The 22,237-nt window shown below is 28.8% G+C and overlaps 2 protein-coding genes across 2 annotated transcripts; both read right to left on the reverse strand.

The window, feature by feature from the left end:
• Positions 1-1,078: 1,078 nt before the first annotated feature.
• Positions 1,079-8,507, reverse strand: LOC132922688 (uncharacterized). Its single transcript, XM_060986333.1, has 2 exons — positions 8,322-8,507; positions 1,079-1,908 (listed from the first exon to the last, which is right to left on the reverse strand). The coding sequence occupies exons 1-2, from the start codon at positions 8,388-8,390 to the stop codon at positions 1,300-1,302; spliced, it is 678 nt and encodes a 225-aa protein (XP_060842316.1). The 5' UTR covers positions 8,391-8,507; the 3' UTR covers positions 1,079-1,299.
• Positions 8,508-10,716: 2,209 nt separating this feature from the next.
• Positions 10,717-20,490, reverse strand: LOC132922689 (uncharacterized). The gene is made up of 2 exons (XM_060986334.1): positions 20,225-20,490; positions 10,717-11,658 (listed from the first exon to the last, which is right to left on the reverse strand). Exons 1-2 carry the CDS (start codon positions 20,282-20,284, stop codon positions 11,242-11,244), a joined length of 477 nt encoding a protein of 158 aa, XP_060842317.1. The 5' UTR covers positions 20,285-20,490; the 3' UTR covers positions 10,717-11,241.
• Positions 20,491-22,237: the final 1,747 nt, after the last annotated feature.

Consider the following 22,237-nt stretch of genomic DNA (forward strand, 5'->3'; position numbering starts at 1 on the left):
AGGCGGAGACACTCAACATGTGGGTAAGGTGTTTTCACAGGTCCTCTTAAGAACAATTTTACTTGGTGATATAATTATTATGGTTTTTATTTTTATAAAATAAACTATATTAAAGAATAATATTAAATGATTCACGAATTTACATTATTTCACCGCCTTTCTCTGACATTGCGCACGGTTAGGTAAACGTTCATAACTTTGTACTGTATAAAGATAAAACGATTTGTTTGATTTATTGCCACAGAATATTTATGCTTGATATGACGTAGAGCTACCTCATTTGTACAATGTGTATAGTTGTTTCAGTATAAGGTACGCCTATACCTATATTACCTACACATCATATACAAATATTATACTAATATATGATTTATATAATAAATAAACTTATGTAACACCGGCATTAATAACGTCGTTCATACCATGTAAGAAGTATACATACATCCGAGATCCAAGTATGAAAATTCATTCACATAAAAAACACATTAGTTTTCAAGATTTGAACGTTATAGATGATTTAGCACTACTTTTGATTTATATTTTTCTTGTTTCACGTGATGTTCAGGTGTTTGCTGATTGATATACAGAGTGAAATTCGTCAGCCACAATATATTTTGATCTCTGATATGATCCGTCATGCATGACGTCATGATATATTGATGCGCGACATACGATTGTAACAACGAAGTTGTAGTGAAACCACATAAGACATAATACACGGAAACGAATAGGTATAATGTATTGGATAAAACCGTAATCTGAGCAATGTAGGTAATTATTTTACTCGATACACATATAAAATCGCAATGAAATTCCTTTACTTTTCAATAAGAATAGTGAATTTTGTTACTTTAACTAGTTTCAGTGTACAAAAAGCAAAAATTTCAATCCGTATAAATATTACGAGGTGATATTTGAATATAGCAAACTGACCACCATCGCACCTTCAGTAGTGTCTAAAATAAAACGAATTATACCCAAGTAAAATGGAATAGTAGAAGTACGCATGCTATTGTGTTATGGGATTGCAAAGTTAAGTCACAAACATTCACAAAAATAATGTTCAATTGTATACAAATATTGTGAGACAGTATAATATATTAACCAATTACTACACACACACGTTATCGTACAAATATTAGTCAACGAACAATGTCTCGGTATAACACAAATAGTATTATTTGATGCGTAACATCGCGAACAGTGTCATAATATAATAAATATTATATATAAAATATTATTACATGTAATCGGAAATAATTAATGTTATATATTATAATATTTATAATAATATTATGATCATTGTTGGTTTGGCCGTCGCTTTTGTTGCAGCTGGGCCTTGTCGACGGCCGCCTTGGCACGGTCCGCCGTCTCGTTGATGACATCGGACGCGTACTCAAACACCGCTTTGCCTTCCGTGCCGACTGCCCGGAGCAGGCCGTCCAGCGCGCTACTTATCCTCCGGTCGCCGCCGACGTCGTCTCGGTCGTCGCCGGTGACCGTGCGTCGTATGTCGCTCACGGTCGACTGCAGCTTGTGTATGGTCTCGTCCACCACCTTCTTGGCCGCGGCCACGGTGCGCCCCTTGGTCTCCTGCAGCCGCCCCAGCGTGTTATCGCCGGACTGCAGTTTCTTCTCAGCCGTGCGCGATCCGCCGCCGACTTCCGACACCTGCTTGGTGGTGGCCGGCTGGAGGCGGCTGAGCACCGACGCCGCGTTCCCGGCCGCGGACCCGGCCCCGTCCAGCGTCTCGGATGCTTGCTGCTTGACACTGTCCATCACGCCCGTCACTCGGTCCATCAGCGACGGTGATGGCGATGTGCCCTCGCCGCCAACAACGGCACTACTAACACCGCCACCGCCGTCTTCGTCATCGCTTCCACTGGCGGATGATGTGCACGTTGCGTTCTAAGGAAAAAACCATAACAGTAGTGCCACAACTACGTTTCGTGCAGGGCCCCGGTGCGAAATATTTGGAGCCTCCCCTCAAAATGTTATCATTATTCATTACGAATTATTATAAATATTTTACGATGTCAACGGCACATACAAATCTTAACACCGAAAAATAATTTTATGTATTTCAGTTCTATAATGCGTGTGTGTGTGTGTTTACATGTGTGCATCGTGCATGTGTGTTTGTCTCCACTTTTTAGAGCAGTGAAAATGCTTCAAAATTTAACTCTGCGAGGGGAGTTTTCTGTTATTTTTTTTTATAGTAAATCGAACCTATAGCTGATCTTTGGATACTCTGTCACGACAACAAAAGCCACATGCATTATAACACACGCAGTCAAGTCTTGAAAACGTTATTAAGGATTATGTAGATTAATCAAAATTTTGATTGGTTTAAAAGTAGCATCAAAAATATGCAACGTTATTGAATACTGACGTATTAACGTATTATAAAATGACTAATAATATGCTATGCGTGCATATTTAACTTAAATTAATTAATTCGATCAAAGTGTTCAACACGAGCACGCTACATAATATTGAATATACCCACATGTAGTCCATTATAAAAATAGCTTAACGTAAAAATGGTCTAATTTCTTAATACCAAATTTATTTAATTATAAAAATTCAAACGAGGTTAGTTACGATGAGGTGTATCTGCGTATATTATAATATTATATTGCAAGTGTTATAAATATGACAAATTATTAATTTAAATTGCCATCATTCTATCCCCCCTCCAAATCTCAATTTTTAATCCATAGTATACCAATAACTTATTATTAGTAATTATTTATTTTAGTATTAATTTAATAATAACTAATATTATTGTTTATGAACAAGGAAATACATTTCTCATTTTTATTTGTAGATTTAAAATTGATGGACACGGACGTTCAATCACACCGATTTTGCACATTCTGGTACAGTTATCACAATAGAAAAGAAATTTGAAATTTCTAAAAAAAAAAAAATTGTATCTACAAATAAACTTTATCGTTGATTGATTGTGTTTACTGCAGTTACTTTTTACATATTTACAACCTTGATAGAAATTAATAACCAATGAATGGTTTTAAACGATAGTGGTATTTTTGTATTCTAAATTGAACGTTTTGTGGCTTAAATATTTTACTATAAAAAAATCCTTGACCAACTAGTAATATTTGTGGTTAAATATATTTTCCAGAATCCATCGAAAATAATAAAATTATTTTTCAATTACTCGTATAATATAGACTCTATTAGGTAACAACTTTTTATAAAACCATGTATAAAATAACATTATAATATTATATAGACTATAGAGATATTGCATAATATATTAACATGCGCTTAAATTGAATTCAATAACTTATAATTATAAATCAATATTAATAATTTTGTTTCATATCAATTAATTACATCATAATTACAACAAGTCTTCGTAACATAATATTGTAGAAATGTGACTAAAAATATTTTTATTTTGTAGTCATTATACTCATTATATAGTCATATTGTATTTGACTCAGCCTTATAATAAATTTATTGTAATTTGTCTGTACTTTCATAAATCGTAGTTTTTGACTTTTGTTATTCAATTTTAACATTGTATTTTAATAACCAACAACTATTATTTAGTAGTATTGTCGAACTAAGAGTTAAATATATTTAAGTGATCGTAAAAGGAAGAATTCTGTCCGTAAATTAATATGTTTGTCATCGTTATTTCGAATATGATTGTCCTTAATTGAATATAAACGTGCTATAGGCACAACTGCGGAAGCCTGCTTTATTTAGTTGTACCGTATGTATTTATATACACATAACACATACACAAATATATATTTTATACGAATATAATATGATAAGTGATAAGAATAACATTTTTGCAGGGCCGTCTGGATGTTTACAATATGCAATTTTACATCAGAAACCTTTTCACGGTTATTGTATGCGTACTTTATCGTTTATAACTCTAAAAATGTGTATCTTACAATATCTAAACATAGATTTTAATCAACGCTGACGCTCGACGCTAAGGTCCCGTATCGCGGTTAGAGCCTATCGCCAAACATAAAATACATTTTATTGATAGGTAACCTACCTGACTATTACAATCTGAGTTTAAATCAAAAGTATTTAAAAATGTACGTTGTATTGTAATCTTCGACAAGTATAATGCACAATGAGAATTGAAGGAAAAAATATACATAAAAAAATAGTAAAATATTGTTTCATCCGGATTATTATGTGTCACTGCATACTTGACTTAAACTATAGCTATATTATGCACGGTGATTCTACTCGTATAAATAAGGTATATAACACGAATAATAAAGTAATTTGAAGTTATGATATTTTTATTTATCTTCTTGCATGTTCTAGCTTAACAATACGCCGCTAATACAATTTAGTGATAATTTAACATTTTGGTTTCAAACAATTGTATATTAAATCGATAATAATATGATCGAACCTTTGCATGTTTGTGTATTGTGTTGGACGAAAAAAAATTCGTTGATGTGAAACATGATTTTCAATAATACCGCTGATTGTTTGCTGTGACGGTTATCTTTCATTGTAGATTTTAAATTTACTCAAAATTGAAGGTTTAGTCTCTTTTTTTTAAGTAAGCGAATAACCATCATTATAGAAAAAAAAATATTTAGATATTTTACGTTTTCGTGTAATGGTACGTTTAAAAACAAAATAATTATTTAAAATATTTAAATACATTGTAGCTATAATATACATAAAATAACAATTTTCACTTAATACATTTTATTAAACTATGAATACTATCATGGTCAACGTTCATGATACGTCATTGTCGTGTACAAAGGAACATTGCAAACATTTCAATCAGAACAATTTGTTCTATTTGTACATTTAAACATTTAATATTATTTTAATACTACGGATAATACTGTTTATGAATTATTTGAGTAAGATGTCAGTGTGTAACGGGCCAGAGATGTCTATTCGTATTCATTCTGCCCAAGATGTTAATTCGTTTCCTTGTCAAACGCCTTCTAGCTAGGTTCCTTCTCCTGGAGCCGTTCAACACAGAGTTGTATGAAGTTTTTCTTCCCAGAAAGTGTTTGGGCATTATCAGCCTCGGTTTGAAAAACAAATCTACTGTCCGTTTCCCGATGGCTACTGCTTGCTGTAGTATACTCTGTACCAACGAAGGTCGTCGCATAACCGCCGTATTTTCCACTTGCTGCGAACAATACACATTATAACGTGGTCATAACACAATAACATGATGCGAATCGCATGTCGCGACAAAACTGCAGAGCAGTGGCTATTGAGCCTCATCTCTTCAAAACCTCCCACGTCGACTGGGCCAAACCTTACGATTTTAGTTTACCACTAAACACCGCTATAAGTTGTATCCACACTCACGCCATAATATATATATATATATAATATGAATACGAGTATTTTATATTACATAAAAAAATATAAATAGAACAGTATAATTCTTGTCCCTGTGAATCTTATTAAAAAACCAGAATTATGATATCTCCATTATTTCAGTAGATATCACAATGAGTAAATCCTCACGAGACACCCTGTACAGATTAAAATGGTTACGTGTTATCGCAGTATAGTGCCTAAGTTCTACACAGTGGTACACGTCGATAAATTCAAGTTTTGAGAACACACGACGTAGTTATTCGTACAGTTCGAAGTAAGTTATTACGTAATGAGATTATTTAATAAAAATTATCGTTAACTATTGCATTTGTTGCGAACTCATCACTGCTGACCTAATTATATGTGTTCATACTTAAATTAGTTAAATTCTACTGGTAACTAATGGGTAGGTAGGTAAGTAAAATTTACTTCGATTAAAAAATAATTTTTAAAATCAAAAATCATGAAAACCGTTTGAGATATTTTTAATAAATCTTTTTAAGATCGATTGTTGAATGTAAGCATATGGTTTATTGAACGGGTCTAAACAAAATGTTATTTTAATAATTTTCAAATTAATCTTGAGGAAATAACAAACGACTTCGAAACTATAAAATGTCAGGAAAACTATTATTTTAAGTATAAACATTCATGATTTATATTTTCCAATAAAATATAGTTAGGTAAAAATAGATAATTTAATTTAATAAATTAATGATATTGTATGATACGACCTATTGAATTTGCTTAAACAATTGTGGTTAAATTTATATGTTTTGTCATTTTAAATTGCGTGTTTATTTATTATTATAAAGTGAGTAGTTGTTGATGTTTTATTTAATATAATTAGCATATTTTTGCTATGAATTGTGACATTTGTTTACTAACATAACATTGTATATTTGTGTGTCATACATTTATTATAATAACTATACTTATTGTATAAATTATTGAATAATTCTATAATTAATATTCAATACAATTAATAAATAAATGTATGTCAGTAGTTTAACCTTATTTTTCTGAATTTTTAAATTAAATAAAAACTTAATATGTAGGTGTAGATATGTTTATTTCTTTGTCACTATATATTTATGTTTGAATTCCTGCGAGTCGAGATACATAAGTATGTATATTAACAGCCAACAGGTTAAGTATATTTAGTTAAACACTATTTGTTTATAGTAAATTTTCAAGGGCGTATTTTGTTAAGGTTAACGTGAAGCCCACAATAGGAATTTTGTTTTTGTTTAAAGTGCAATTTCTGCGTTATCTCACTATATAATATTACGATTGCATAATATTATATTGAAAATTGTAATATTGTAGTTTGTAATATGATAATAGTAGGTACATTTTATAGATAAATCTTATTTTAATGTGTCTACTAATCTACTTATTAAAGTAGGTATATGTAATACAAGTTTTCAATTATTATTAAATTGTAAAATATTATAGGTATATACGGCTGTTCATAAAAAGTTATTACGTTTGTCGTTTATTGTGTACCTATAATATCATTGTTTAACATACTCTGAATGTCATATAGTTCATATGCATGGCTGGTTTTCGGCGTGTTGATATAGTTGATTAAAAGTGAAAAAATGAATTAATGATAAACAATCTAGTCTGATAGTATACATTACACGACATATGTTATTACATCATTCATTATCTTAACATTTTTCTTATTAATTATACAATTCTTTGCTGTACAATTAAAACATTATTTGATAGAATATATTTTTTAATATGAACAATAATAGAGAAATATGTTTGGATAGTTTAGATACACAAATTTTTGAAATACTTGGATTAATATTATTAACTTAAAAGTTACATAAACTTTTGGATTTCGTCAAAAATTTTCAAATTTTTTAATCATAAATACTTAAAAATATTTTGCAACCCAGTATTGGGTCGCGACCTATATAATGTTAGGAAACACTGATATTGATATAAGAGATGGTCAAAGAATACCACTAACATGGGTAAATTTAAATTTGAAAGCAAGGTTGTATTCAAAAATCGATTTTGAATATTCCTGCACGTTTTGTTGGTGTTTATTTAAATCTTTCAAATTTATTTTTCTGTTTATACTTATGTATTTTTTATGAATAGGTTTTTAGAACACGAGAAAGTCATTTTTTTACCGTTTTCCAAGGTAAAATATTGATGTTTTATGATCTATTAATACAGTTAGATATTTTTTTAACTTAAAATATGTAACAATAACACTAAACCAACAACAAATACAAATAAATAATATTAATAATAATAACCGTGTTTTTGCGATGTAATAATAAACTCAACTTTTCATCAATATTAAAAAAAATATATTTCATACATTATTGAATATAATAATTGATTGTAAACGAAGATTCTATTAACGGGCTCTTGAACTTTGAAGTAGATTTACTTTATCTGATCTTATATAACGGGTGGAAAACCATTAAAAATAAAATGTATAATTATTCATTTGATAGTATTTATGGTAAATCGCCAAAATATAACGAGACCAATATGAATATAATATTATACAGTTTCGTTCAATGAGTATACTTAAGATGAAACTCACAATGTGAAATTTTGTATTTTTATACATACATAAATTGATGGGATCAACGCATAGAATTGCTGTAAATGAACACAAATATAATACCATACATTTTGCGATATAGTTATTCATATGAGAATTCTGTGAAATAAATTTAATGATTGTATTATGTAGAATTTCACGGACCTACCTTTATTATAATTTTAATTCGTTTGCATCTTTTCACCATAAAATATTTAATGAGTTCGAAATAAATAATAATATTCCATCGTAGATAAAGACCATCGAAAGAGAAAAGTCAGAAAAATAATGTATGTATAAAGTAATGTGTATAGTATAAGTACTTGAATACTAGGTGTAATAGGTGTCATTTATTGTAATTTATAGTTGCGCTTACGTGTAGTAGGACGGACATGGTTAAGGTGATCACCAGGAAACCATTCAGCAAACAACGGGAAGCGATCATAGTTTTTTTTTCTTCTCAGGACGAGTGTATAAAAATAGAATAATATATTATTTAATTTACGTTACCTATAAACACTGTGTGCATGTCGATAGAAGACTAAATAGATAATTCGCCGACCGTGTACGGTATTTGATGGATTTCGTTATAATATTTTATATAAATTGCTTTGCGCCTATCGTCATTCGACTATCTGACGGGATTAGATAAAACGCACAGAAAAAAACCGATTTATCACTATTTAATATTTTATATATATAACACGTTGTTTGTTAAACAATATCCAATTGTTTTGTAGTTTGTAACGGCGATTTCAACAGTGGCTGGCATCGTATTGATTGTATGAATTATAATCAATGTTGGCACAATAACACCTATACATTATGTACAATGTGATTTGTGGATAAATGTGTAGAAATAATTATGACTATTGCACTCTGATCAACAATATTTTTTCACATACTTAACAACTTTATTGCAAGTGTACACCAGAAACAATAATAATTATACCTATTATATTATTCAAGATTTAAATAATACTGCACACACCTATATAATATAATATACTGCTATGTTTATAATAAACACGTGATATAATAATATATGTACTACGGGTGCACTGATTATTGCAATATTGTTTCAAACCTGTATGTATAGTAATGGTATTGTTTATTTAATTATGTATTATGTTTTTAATATGTCTGTGAATATCGTGACGCGGTACCAAACTTAAAGGCCGGCGTGATTATATTATAGAGTTTAAACTTTAAACAATAAAATAATTATCGACCCGCCAAGTTGTGAGTATTATTTTCTTTGTACTGAATAATAATTTGCACATTTTTTGCATTATTAAAGAAAAATCATGTTTGAATGAAATAACTGTTAAAATATTCTATTGTTTTATTTATGCGTAATATTATTATATTGTTCAAATGATGCTCTGTTTGCGTTATATTCTTGGAATTTGCTCGTTGACCTCATTTGATTGAAAACAGACGTTTGTAAAATAATATGGATCATTATTCTTCGCACAGTTAATTATAAGTTAAATATTTGGCGAGTCTTAACGGTTGTTTAGATTGACATAAAACATATAAACCAATAATTATTGATGATTTCTTGTAAAATACTAAACATTTATGTGTATAATATATATAGTATTTTTCACATATATTTTTTTGTTTGTTTCTGAACAAAGCTTTATATTATTATTTTCTATACATCTATAGAAAATAGAGAATTATTTGGATTATATATTTATATGTTATAAATTTTGTTTGAAATTTAATATCAACGTGATTATTTTATTTATACAGAAGAGTGGATAATACGACACGTACTTATTGACTACAGCACAAGATCAAATAAGCGTGTCAAATTATTAGAATTAATAAATGAAAAGCTATTAAATCGTTTGAATTTTTTTTATTGAATAATATTGAATATTACACAGTAATAGCAATATATATACCTTAAGCATTATCCAAAATGTTTTTGAAAATAAAAATATCGTTGAATGATATTTTATAACGTTTGTTTCTACCGATTTAATGCATACTCCGCATTTGCGGTGAGTTCTTATAGGTACCAACTGAGGTAAATTATTACTAAAAGTTTTTCGGTTGGCTGTGATGTTGATGGGTGGTATTAAGTAATTCGCTGTATTTTGACATAAGTTATAATTTAACGATGATGGTATGTATAAGTATAAATAGTATAATAATGTATGGCAGGTTACAAAAATTAATTTTAAGCAGGTATATCTAGCATTTTTTCCATAGGAAAATATAGTTCGGCGGCACTGAAAATATGTACTTTATTATAGTAATTAGTTTATTACTGAAAGTGAATTTTCAGGCGTAGGTAAGACGTATGGGATTGTCGTATTTTGTGTTCCAATTAACGAAACTCAACTTAATTCAATAACTATATTATTTATTAAATTTTACGTCATAAAAACAACTCAATTTAAATCAATTAATTATATTGTGTGAACAAAATCCAAGTGTAATGATGACATAATATAAATACCAAATTATTGAAATATGTATAGGTATAATAAAAAGTATATCCGAAATTTGTGGATTTTTAAAATTTAACTAGTCTATAGACTTTCTTGTTCTTTGTAATATTATAATGCAATATGAAATGAGTTGTGTACTAAATTTAGTTGTTTGTTCAGACTCACACACACACATATAAATATATATATATATATATTTAATATATAATATATAATTTAACGTTTGTCCTTGTTATATGTACTGAAAATGACTGGTTAAAAAAATAAAAGATTTGTGTCAAAATATGAAAAACACTTTTAAAATAAATAGAAACATATACTTATATATATTTTGTTGAAAAATAATGCAAAATTAAATAAAATCTGACGTTTATAGTAATAATCAATATTGTTTAACACAAAATAAAGAGTAATGTTAATATTAATAATAAATTGACAATATTAACAATAATAAGGCTTATGCCTATCATACTAATATTATAATGCGTTAAATGTAATGGAAGTTATAAAGGTGAAAATGGAAAACAGTCCACCACAGAACGCGTTATACATAATAAATTATACATATAATTACAAGACGATGTTATTGTCTAAATGTCTAATCATATCATTATATTATTGTAACGCGAGTTTGGGTGCTGTCGACGGACAAAACATATTGTCACGGATTCTCGAGGAAGCTCACAACATAATATGTTACTGTTATTAATACATGAAAAAAGGTAATAAAATAAAATAATAATATTATTGTACGATAATATAATATATTATAATTATAATGTATGTGTAGTGTGATTGGAGAGCTGATGTGTCATATATAACGGATCATCAGTTGAACTTTTCGGATTTCATGAAGTTCTGGGTCTTGTCGATAACAGCATCCTTGGCGTCCTTAGCATTATCGGCGACGTTTTTGACATGCTCTTCCGACGATTCCGGAATCCTGGGCACGTTCTCCTCAGAGTTGCCGTTCTTGTATGAGTCGTACGTGTGCTTGATTTTGTCGATGGCGCCGTTCACGAACTTCTTAGTGCCGGCAACCGCTTCCTTGCGTTTGTCGTCCAGTTTGTCGAGCGCCTCCGACGCTCCTTCTTTGACGCTGCTCACGAATCCCTTGACCTTGTCCTTGAACGTGCTAGGCGTAGGTGTGGTCTCCGCAGTTGTGTCCTTTTCGTCGTGCCCGATCGTCTGCTGGTGCAAGTCCTCGTTTTGCTGATGCTGGTGGCTGTTATCGGACGCGGCCAACTACACAAAACAATACAAAACAACCTCATAGAAACACTTGTGATTATATTATATTATATTTATGCATAGATGACACTGGTATGACGGACGCGGTGCACGTCGTACACATTATAGATAATCATTATTATTAGGATATATACTTTGCATTGTTTTCCGAAGTTTTTATTTTGCATATTTTGTTGACAATTTAAACTTTTGTAGAGCATTTTAGAATTTTTTAAATATTTAATACAAAAATCCGGGCTCTTAAAACTTTTTTTTTTAATTTTTACTTTCTACTTGCAGAAGTATTTAACTTTATAGTTTATAATATGTACTTATAAGATTTTTAGTATTTTTACCTAATCGAATATTATTATTATTATTTAATTGTAATTTTTTGAACAAACCCATACAACGTAAAAGTCGATAACACTGTGGAGAAATAATAATAATAAAAAAAAATTAACATTTTATTTTTATAATATATATTTTTAAAGATTCTTAATAGTGGTAAAATATTTGTATGTAAAATGTATTGAGATTTTATAATTTATTATTCATACACACGCATAAAGACAAACATTTTAGTATGTAGTATTAAAATATATATAAATATTAGATAAGTATATTACGCGCAGAGAAAATAAACACTAAGAAAATAGAGTTAATCGATGATGTGGTTACTGCAAGACGCAAGTGCATGAATTTAGAGTATGACGTGCAATATAATTACAGTGAAAGTTTTTGAGTGTTATTATAGTTTGTATAATGTATATTTATAGTGGGTTTCGAGTTGAATCTCAAGTTATATGAATGTTGTTCGTTTTGTTCAACGCGTATGAAAACTGAAAATCGTCAATGTTCCGCGGTCGTCTCGTCTACGAGGTTTTATAATAATATTTGACATACGGAGCCTGTATGTCATAGAGTATAGACTATATATAGTATATACATATGGAGTCTTAAACTCTTTCTCCGGTTCTAATAAAGACTCGTATAATTAAACGTACCTTATAGTTGGTTTTGTTTTACAGCAATATTATTTACTCGCTTTCGTTATTATAGATTATTTATAATATTAATATTATGTGTAATACACTAATGTATGGTAAAATATTATAATATTATTTACGTATTATTTATATTCATATACAGAGAAAATACGAATTCATCTACACACAATTTACGTATTGAGTGGCTCATAGTGTTTTTAATGGTTGATTAAAAGTGATTATTATTATTTATTACATAATAATATTATCGTTGATATAGCAAAATATATAGAATACTATAGGTAAACATTTTTATGCAATATCATTTTTTATCTAAGGCATTAAATTAGTATTTTGGTATTTGTTTTAAATATAATGAAAGTATGTGTAAGTTGAGTTAGGAAATAATGTAATTTACATTCATTTACACACTTTACAATAACACATATATAAATAGGTTAGGTATATACCAAATAATAACAATAATATAATAATATGTGTTTGTGAATTGTATTTGTATATTATACATTTATTATGAATAGAAACAAATTATATAACAAACGCTTATAAAAAAGCACTAAATAATATTAATTAAAATTAAAATTCTAAAACATGAAAATCGATATCCAACACTTTTTCTCACTTTTTATATAAACTATAATATAATTATTCTTGTGAAATTCTATTTTTTTTGTGTACATATTTATAAGCGTAAATCAGAAGTGGATAAAGATTGTATTGTTTTTAGTGAGATTTTCGTTCCATTACCTTTAATTATATATTTAAATTTAATTGAGACTGAAACTGTAAGGAATGTATATTGTTTTTATAGTAATAGGAAAACGTATTTATTTTTAATCGTTGAAATGGTTTGATTTTAACTTTCCTGTTTAGCCTGTGTGTTTAGCCACTTTAGCCTATAGCCACTGTGCAACATTAACTAGAAATTGATTGAATTTTATTCGCTTGATAAATGACTAATATACCTATTTAAATATTAGTTTTATTTTTTATTTTTAAGCACAAAGTCTCTTCTATATCAAATTATAATTGAAAAAAAATATTTATATTAAATGGAATTATTTATTATGATTCCTTAGATATAGAATATAGACATAGCATTAATTTGAAACGAAAGCAATTTTTCGCAAATGGTTAGGTATATTTTAAAATCTGTGAAAGTGTGATTTTATCATCAAAATACACGCATATATCATAATATTGTATTAAAATTATGGTTATTTGTGGATATAATCAATTTAACTAAATAGGTAAGTACTGAGTAGGTACATAACAAATTCATGCCATTCATACTGTGCTAAGTTATATGCGTAAACAATGTCTCTGTGCAGATACACGTAAAATCGTCATCTTGATTGTAAGTGTTATAGATTACTACCTATGTCCTATATATACTATGTTCTTTTGAAAATATTCGAGTTAATTTAAATAATTTAATATCATTAATATATGAACATATCACTCAATCGCATGAACCATATATTTCAATACGTCGTTGAAATAACATTGGCCATATTATTGTTATCACAACAATTATTAATATACAGTGCACACTACATACTACACAGTACACACTCGTTATAGATATAATAAATAATATACTTGTCAGCTATGTTTACGAAGACAACAAAAACAATAATAAAAAAACATTACCATAAAATTCGACTGGATACCAATTTTATTGACAATTTTTGATTTACAGAGAAATTTACTTAAGATAAATTTATTTACATCGATCGTTGTATAACCGTATACTGAAGTCGGTGCACATAAAATTTAAAAATATAAAATCTCTAACCTATATAATATCGTATACTATACATATTAAAAGCTATGTTATTGAAAATCGTCCATATTATATTATCCCGGTCGAAATTAATATTATTCGCCGACGACTCATTTCGGATGTTTCACCGCGTAATCGTCAAACGCCTTGATGGCTTCCTGTTTGGTCAGATCGTCCGGGTTGGTGGTTTTAGTCGAGCTGAACGTGCTCTTCAATTTGCTTAACGCACCGCTAAAGAAGCTGCTCAGCTGCGACTCGACCTTTTTGGTGTTTTCCGACTCTTTGACCGCGTCCTGCACTTTATTGAACGTTTCTGATGCGGTTTGCTTGAACGAATTCATGAACTCGGTCATCTTTCCCTTAGCCGCCTCCTGTATACTATCCAACCCCTGTTGTTGCGTGTCCGTCGCGCGGCCACACTAAATAATCAAAACAAACCAGACGATTTTTTTTGGTTTTGGTTTTTTTAAAATTCAGTGTTCGACAAAAAAAAAACCATCCTCTCGTTTAAATTCGCGCATGTAATAAAATATTATGGCTTTTGTAAATTTAATATGTATTTTTTTTTTTTAGACATTCTGTTGCTGTAGGTATACGTGAGTTAAACCACTGCAGATACTCGCATGCTATAATAATCTTTAAGTTTAATATGTATACAATTATATAGTCGCATTTATCTATCATATAACTTACTGTATTATCTATATTATCTATATTCTATATGTTTATAATTATTACGTTATTATGCGATGCACGATAGGATTTTTGCTTTTGCAGACATCGTTGCATTACGCCGTGGCGGGATTTCAGTCATCGCGATTTTTCGGCGCACATTTATCGTCATGTCTCGAATTTGTCGTTATATTCGATATGTATGCATTTTAATAATCTCACCGGAGTATATATTCATATTGAATTATATTATTTAAATCTACGTATAAAATATTATATTGAATTGTAATATTATGGTGAATATGTTAAACAATAACGATCTCCTCGCCATGTACACCTATATACCCATACTACATTTCGACACGTCTTATTAAATTCGAGTGTGCCGAATAATCGAAACCGAAAAAGGAACCAATACCTACCGAAGAAACATTTTTGTTTTTTTAATAGTGTTATACAACACGTTAGCATCCATTGTTTTGTATGGTATGCCAAAAGTCACATGAAACGACCGCATTTTAGGTATATACACTATATGATTATTATTTTATTATTTAATCGTCATATTGATATTGTGATGCATTTATTAGTATAATATTATTGTCGTTATCAATTATTATTTTACCTGGGTACAAATACACAATAATAGCTATTCGTTTGTCCTACTCACATTATACGGTACCTAAACATAAATGTGTATTACATAACCATTGTGCTCCTGCCTCTCGAACATTTCGATTTGCATTAGATTTACGGAATGTAATTTTGATAATAATGTTTTGTTTAATACCAGACACTTAATTGTGTTTCAGCAGTTTGAGTAAATATTTCGCCTCTAAACAATATTTAAGTATTATAACTGCTCACCTTATCTCTCACAGTATATAACAACGAATAGTTTAGTGGAATTAAAATATTTCTTTTGCTAAACCACTAGACTGATATTGGACGACAGTAAATAATAGGTAGTTAAATTTAAAAATGAAAGTTTTTTTATTATTGGCGAGGTGGAAATGAATTCCAAAATATTCCTACACGATAGAGAATAACAATAGGCACCAATAGGGCCATCCCAAAGAGGATCTTGTGGAGTTATCTATTGTCGGTAGACAGCATTGTTTCATCTTAATAATATGGACGCCCACTTAAAAGTTATAGGTACTCAATTTTAATTTTAGTTAGATACTATGAGCGCTAATCACCATATTGTATTTACGAAAAATAAATATACAAATACAATATAAAAAATAATAACGATATTAGTATACACATAAAATATTATTGTTCTATTATAAATTAATTGTTAGTATATGGAACGGCCTGCAGTTACGGCACATCGAATTAGGTATCTATGGATAATGTGTATGATGTGTTTCTTGTATTTGTAATTTATAATTTTTCACTGCGAATCTGATTAATTGAAAAATTAATTGTTAACATTTAAAAAGTTCAAATTTGAACTTATGTTGGCCTATACACCTAATAAAAAAATACTATTGTTATTTGGAAAATTAAACTTGCATGTAAAAGCGCTTACAACTAAAATGGTCAATATTGTTTGATATTAGCTATAGGTAATTTTAAAAATCTATTGCGCTTATTATATTATTATATGTGTCTACATCTTAAAGTCTATGAAATCACAAACACAATATATCTTTATAGAAGTTTTTATGGATTCGATTGTATTGTAAATTGTAATACAGTATGTTTTCTATAACTATCACTATGATGTATAAGAATAATATGTTGGTTAAAATCTAAAAATATATTTATTTTTGGATAGTCAACCTGTGAATTATTAACTAGGTATAAAATATTGTAAGATACCAAAATATGGAACTTACTTTAAGTTTATCAGAGTCTTACTGTATATTTTTTTTATGAAAACATTATCAACATGGAGTGAACACAAATACTGTCAATATTGATCAGAGTTAAAAGTGGGTGTTTACGTTTGAACTCATGAAAATTTGAAAATTTGCAATTTTTTGGGTTAAATTAGTTATATGTACGATGTAGTACAATTAATAAAATTAATTGAAGTATTTGTGCAATGCAAGACAACGCAAAAGTTTTTCGAGATTGGAGCAATTCTAATTTGAAGATTTAAAATCGCATAAAATTTGTTTAAGATATACTTATATACCTAATACAAAAAAAAAACATCAGTACAATTTCAGCGATTACGATGTCGTTGATTTTTGGTTTGTTTTATATGCAGCAAACGAATTAATTCCAACCGATTTACTATGCGCCGTCCCGAGTATTATTATAATATACCGGCTCATCGAAATATTTTGCAAATCTCGCCGCATCTGTATATTGTTTATTTCGATGTATAATTCATAAATGAAAAATTTTGACTTTTTTTGCAGATGATAAAATTATGAATAGAGATAAATCGCCCGTCGCCCGTCAACTGACATAATATTTAATATTTTGCTTCGTTGTTGAAATCATTGGACATTATTGCTGTCCGAAATGCTGAACCAAATGTTTGAATACAAATTATGTGTTGATGTATTATTATTTTCGTTTTGCTTGGATACTATTATACATTTGACCGATTTGAGAATTTGACGTTGAATTATCATTATTCTGATATGGATGGTCAATCTTCCATTAACTCTTGTGTCATATGTATATTATATAGGTATTCATAATACGTTTATCCTCGGTTAAAGATGTAAAGAATGTTTTATTATTTGTTACGATTTTTAATATTTCCGTAATTATTCTCTAAACCGTTCAGATTTTTATTTTACACGAGTATTATCTATTTATTTGATTTATGCACGTAATTTCAAGTGTAAAATTTAATATGCTTCAAAGTAAGTATATACATGGATTTTGTAAAAGAATTCGTTATTTTTTTATAACTTTTCATGAAACAATTAAAAGCTATTTTATTTATCAAAGAATGCAGTGATTGTATGGCTGTATTAGTATAATACAGAAATAGTGAAAAACACAGATAAAGATTAAAAGACACCATAATATAGCTGTTAGTAATAATAAATTATAGGCACGTATAGGTTCTAGTAATTTATGTGTACAAATCATATTATAAATGACGGCCATTAAATATTTAACTGTGTCATAAAATGATAATATTTTTATAGATGATGATAAATTTACTTTTGATACCATCACTAGTTGTTTTAATAGAAGTCCTGTTTGCATACTCACGTTTTTAAATTAAAAATATATAAAACATGCTTTGTACCTACTTTATTTGATGGGCGATGGCCATCAGATTATTGTTATAAATTGACCACTTTAGTTGGTACATCATGCATGTTACCATATTTATTTCATGAATATTTCAATAGTTAATAAATAATATGGTGTTATCAATAAGTCATCTAGATCTAAGCACAATAGAACTATATTTTTAGATAATTTCATAAGAATTATAATTACATAATTAATTTCCAATCAATTGAGGAATTTAATGTAATATAAAATATAGCGTATGAAGTTATAAAGTGCTATTGTAACTCTAAAAAATTATTTTTATGAAAAAAGATTACGTAAAATATTACAACTATAATAGCTTTTTTGTTGAAGTAAAAATACTAAAACGGCTCGTATATATGTATATATAAGCATAGTGACAAAACTGTACATGCAATTTGATTGCTGTCTATTAACGCGTCAACGCTTATATTTGAGGTATCTATATACTCATGTTTAGTATAATTTTTGAATAAGAGAAAAAGTAAAATTAACCGTCATAAATATTTATTATAAAATCATCTCGTTGAAACATTGTTCTATTGTGAAAAATCGAATGGCAAGGTCGAAAAATTTAAATAAATTATTGTTGGATGTATTATAAATTATTTGATGATTGGTAAAAGTAATGATTTATTTAATGGTTGAATTTATACAGTAAACTGTTAATAAAAACTGTTTCATAATATTACGTTATAATATATTTTACTAATAAAATGTTAACTATAAAATATATTTTGTATTTAATGCTTATAAATTCGTCCAACGAATGAAAATAATAATTGGCCCGATTACGAATATTATTATTTTTCATAAAACCATACAATATATCTGGTAAAATAAGAACGTACGATAATAGTCATATTTAAAATAATGATAATTATTATGGTCGTGCCAATCTAATAAATACGATAAAGTTTATTTCGACTAACTCATAATATAATAGCGCCTATTATAGCATCAAATTTATCACGAACTGAATAAAATTATGTGCGTGTACTAAGTTGGGTATAACTTCTATAATTATAATAATAATAATCAATAGATAATATTTAAATTAGTGTTAACATAAAATTAGATTGTCTATTTTCTTTCAAAACGGTAATATTTTAATGAGTTTAGGTATTAGGTATAAGTTGATAGATTTTATAATTTTTGCGAATTTATTCGAAAGTAATGCACACTTCGTTTTATAATATTATTAACACATGCGAGTAGAAATCAAAAAATGGTATTTTTGTATGGTTTGAAGCCGGGAGGAATAAGTAGAAATGATAAGAAAACTTAAAATCAAATAAATCTGATCGATAAAATAATAATAATAATAACGAGATCGTCTTCGTGCAATAGTAATGTTTGCACATAAACAGACGCGGTTGTGTGACCACATTGTGATGGCAGCTCGACGTTCGTCTAACATTGTTTTATGTATGTTAAACGAACACAAATAATAAATAATGCCATAAATTGTACAATATTATTATTCAACGAAATTCGAAAAAAAAATATTGAATATTATGGTAAAATGATGTATAGGTAGAATTTAATATTATTGTATACAGAGTTTTAAGTTTATTCGCGTATTTGCACAACAAGCCTACATATATAATATATTTATAATATATGTAGTGCATCGCAATAAATATCGTCTTCAACCGTACAAAAAGACCATTGGTAGAATAATATAATATTATGTACGTTTGTGGAACTGTTACAAAACATTATTATATAGGTGCATTAATAATTATTCGTTCGTCGATAAAACGAAACATTATAATATAATCGTGCACTGCAATAATAATGACAGTTATGGCGCTAATATAGTATAATATTCTATGGTTGGTGTATATGCATTTCCATTTTCAATACTCACGTCAAAAACGAGGCACACCAGTGCGGTGACGACGAGGGCTTTGATCGCGAACTTTGCCATTATTTCGATTGTTAAGACGAGAGATGAAAAACGAAAACTGTGTCGTTGTGCAGTCTCGAATGTTAATAAACACACACACGTATGTACGTCTCGGAAGCAGCAGAATACACTACTACGATTAATTGCGAGTCGAGGACGGATATTATGTGGGTTAGCGAGAGGCGCGCGTGCATGCGTGCGCGCGTTAGAGTTGTGTGTGTGCGCGTTAAAACCGGTGTGTGTGTGCGTGTGTGTGTTAGATTTAGTGTATGTTAGTATATGTGTTTTTCTGAACCCTAACACTAGGATCACGGCGGTCACGCGATTAGATATCGACACTGAAGACTATAACGCGTAAATCGCCCGCCAGCGTCGTTCGGTTAAGTTCGCTCGTTATAGACCGTTGGCGTCGAAAATAAAAAAATCGAAGCACTACAATAAAAAATTAATAACAATAACAACAATAATAACGAACTCTATTGTATGCGCGCGGCGGAAGAGAATGTGTTTTTATACAATTTCGTTTGTATAATAATAATAATAATAAAATTATAATCTCTATACCTATATTATATTTATATTATAATATAATAATATTCTGTGTGTGATGTTTTATTTTATTTGATTGGTTAAACCTTGAGCGGTGGCGGCCAGTATAAGGATAATATTTGTGTGTAAAAAATGGTGTCTGAGCGATATTATCTACGTATACACACGTCCGTTTGCTATTCAAATATTACACTAATGTAATATTATTAATGACTCATCGTGTAATTTATTAATTTGAATTTACCATTGGAAGGTCTCTCGTTAGCGCTATGTACAGCTGTATATAATACAATTACTGCACCGCTATTCCCGTTCCCATTATTCTTTCGCCTTTTGTGTCGGTCTTCATCGACGTTCCAATCCTAAAACAATGATCGTTTATCATTATATGAAAACAGGCCAACGTATGTAAAGGTGCCTATACGTTTGCCTACAAATTATCTGAGAAGAGCCGAAGGCCTCTGTCGGAATCTCGATGTAATGCGAGTTTTATAATCACACACATACACATGTATAGAGGTTACATTAGAAATAAGATATGACTAGAAGTTATACTTATGCAATTTGAAATAGTAAAAAATGTGCATTTTCTTTTATCGAAATATGCTAAAAGAATATCCAATAAAAATATGTGTACCTATTTTTAAAATAATCAATAAAGTTACTAATATTTTTCAAACTATCATTTAGTGAAATATCATTTAATTAGAAAATATATAGATAGACTGAGAAAATTTATTCTTTATGCAAGTAAATATCATTTTCGATTTCGATATTCTTACTATGAATAAATAAAATGTAAATCTATAGCAGTTCTATTAAAACTACTATTAAAGTTTATTAAATTGTTAATTGTTTTCATTTTAAGACAAAATCATTGGTTTTATGGAATTATAATAATACTATACTAGTAGGATATCATTAATACAAATTATAACAGGACTATGTGAAAAAAAAATGACGAATACATATAAATCATACATAACGCATTATACAAATGTGCACAAACGTATAAAAACGTATATTAATGTACAATTTAATTTTAATTTTTTTTTGTTTTTTGAGGGAGCTAAAAATTATTGAATGTGCCACTAAGTAAAACTATAAGCTGTTAGTAACGGACTTTTGTCAGCCTGTCCACTCAAAGGTTTTACGTATTATTTTGTGTTAAATAAATATAGTTGTTAAAGCTTCAAAAATTGAATTAAACACAAAATAAAATTATAAATCTGTATCTACGTGTTTTTATTTATAGTTGTGTGCACTGTTGCAATTCAGATGAGTTCAGATCGTGGTACATCGACAAAGTTTTAATTTTTTTCTTGTATCGATTTAATAAATTTCGATATGCTACATATATATGACTAAGTAAGCAAAAATGTTAATATTATAATAATATCTGTGGATATAGATAATGAATTATCT

Source organism: Rhopalosiphum padi, chromosome 2, assembly GCF_020882245.1.
Source record: "Rhopalosiphum padi isolate XX-2018 chromosome 2, ASM2088224v1, whole genome shotgun sequence".
Lineage (NCBI taxonomy): Eukaryota > Metazoa > Arthropoda > Insecta > Hemiptera > Aphididae > Rhopalosiphum > Rhopalosiphum padi.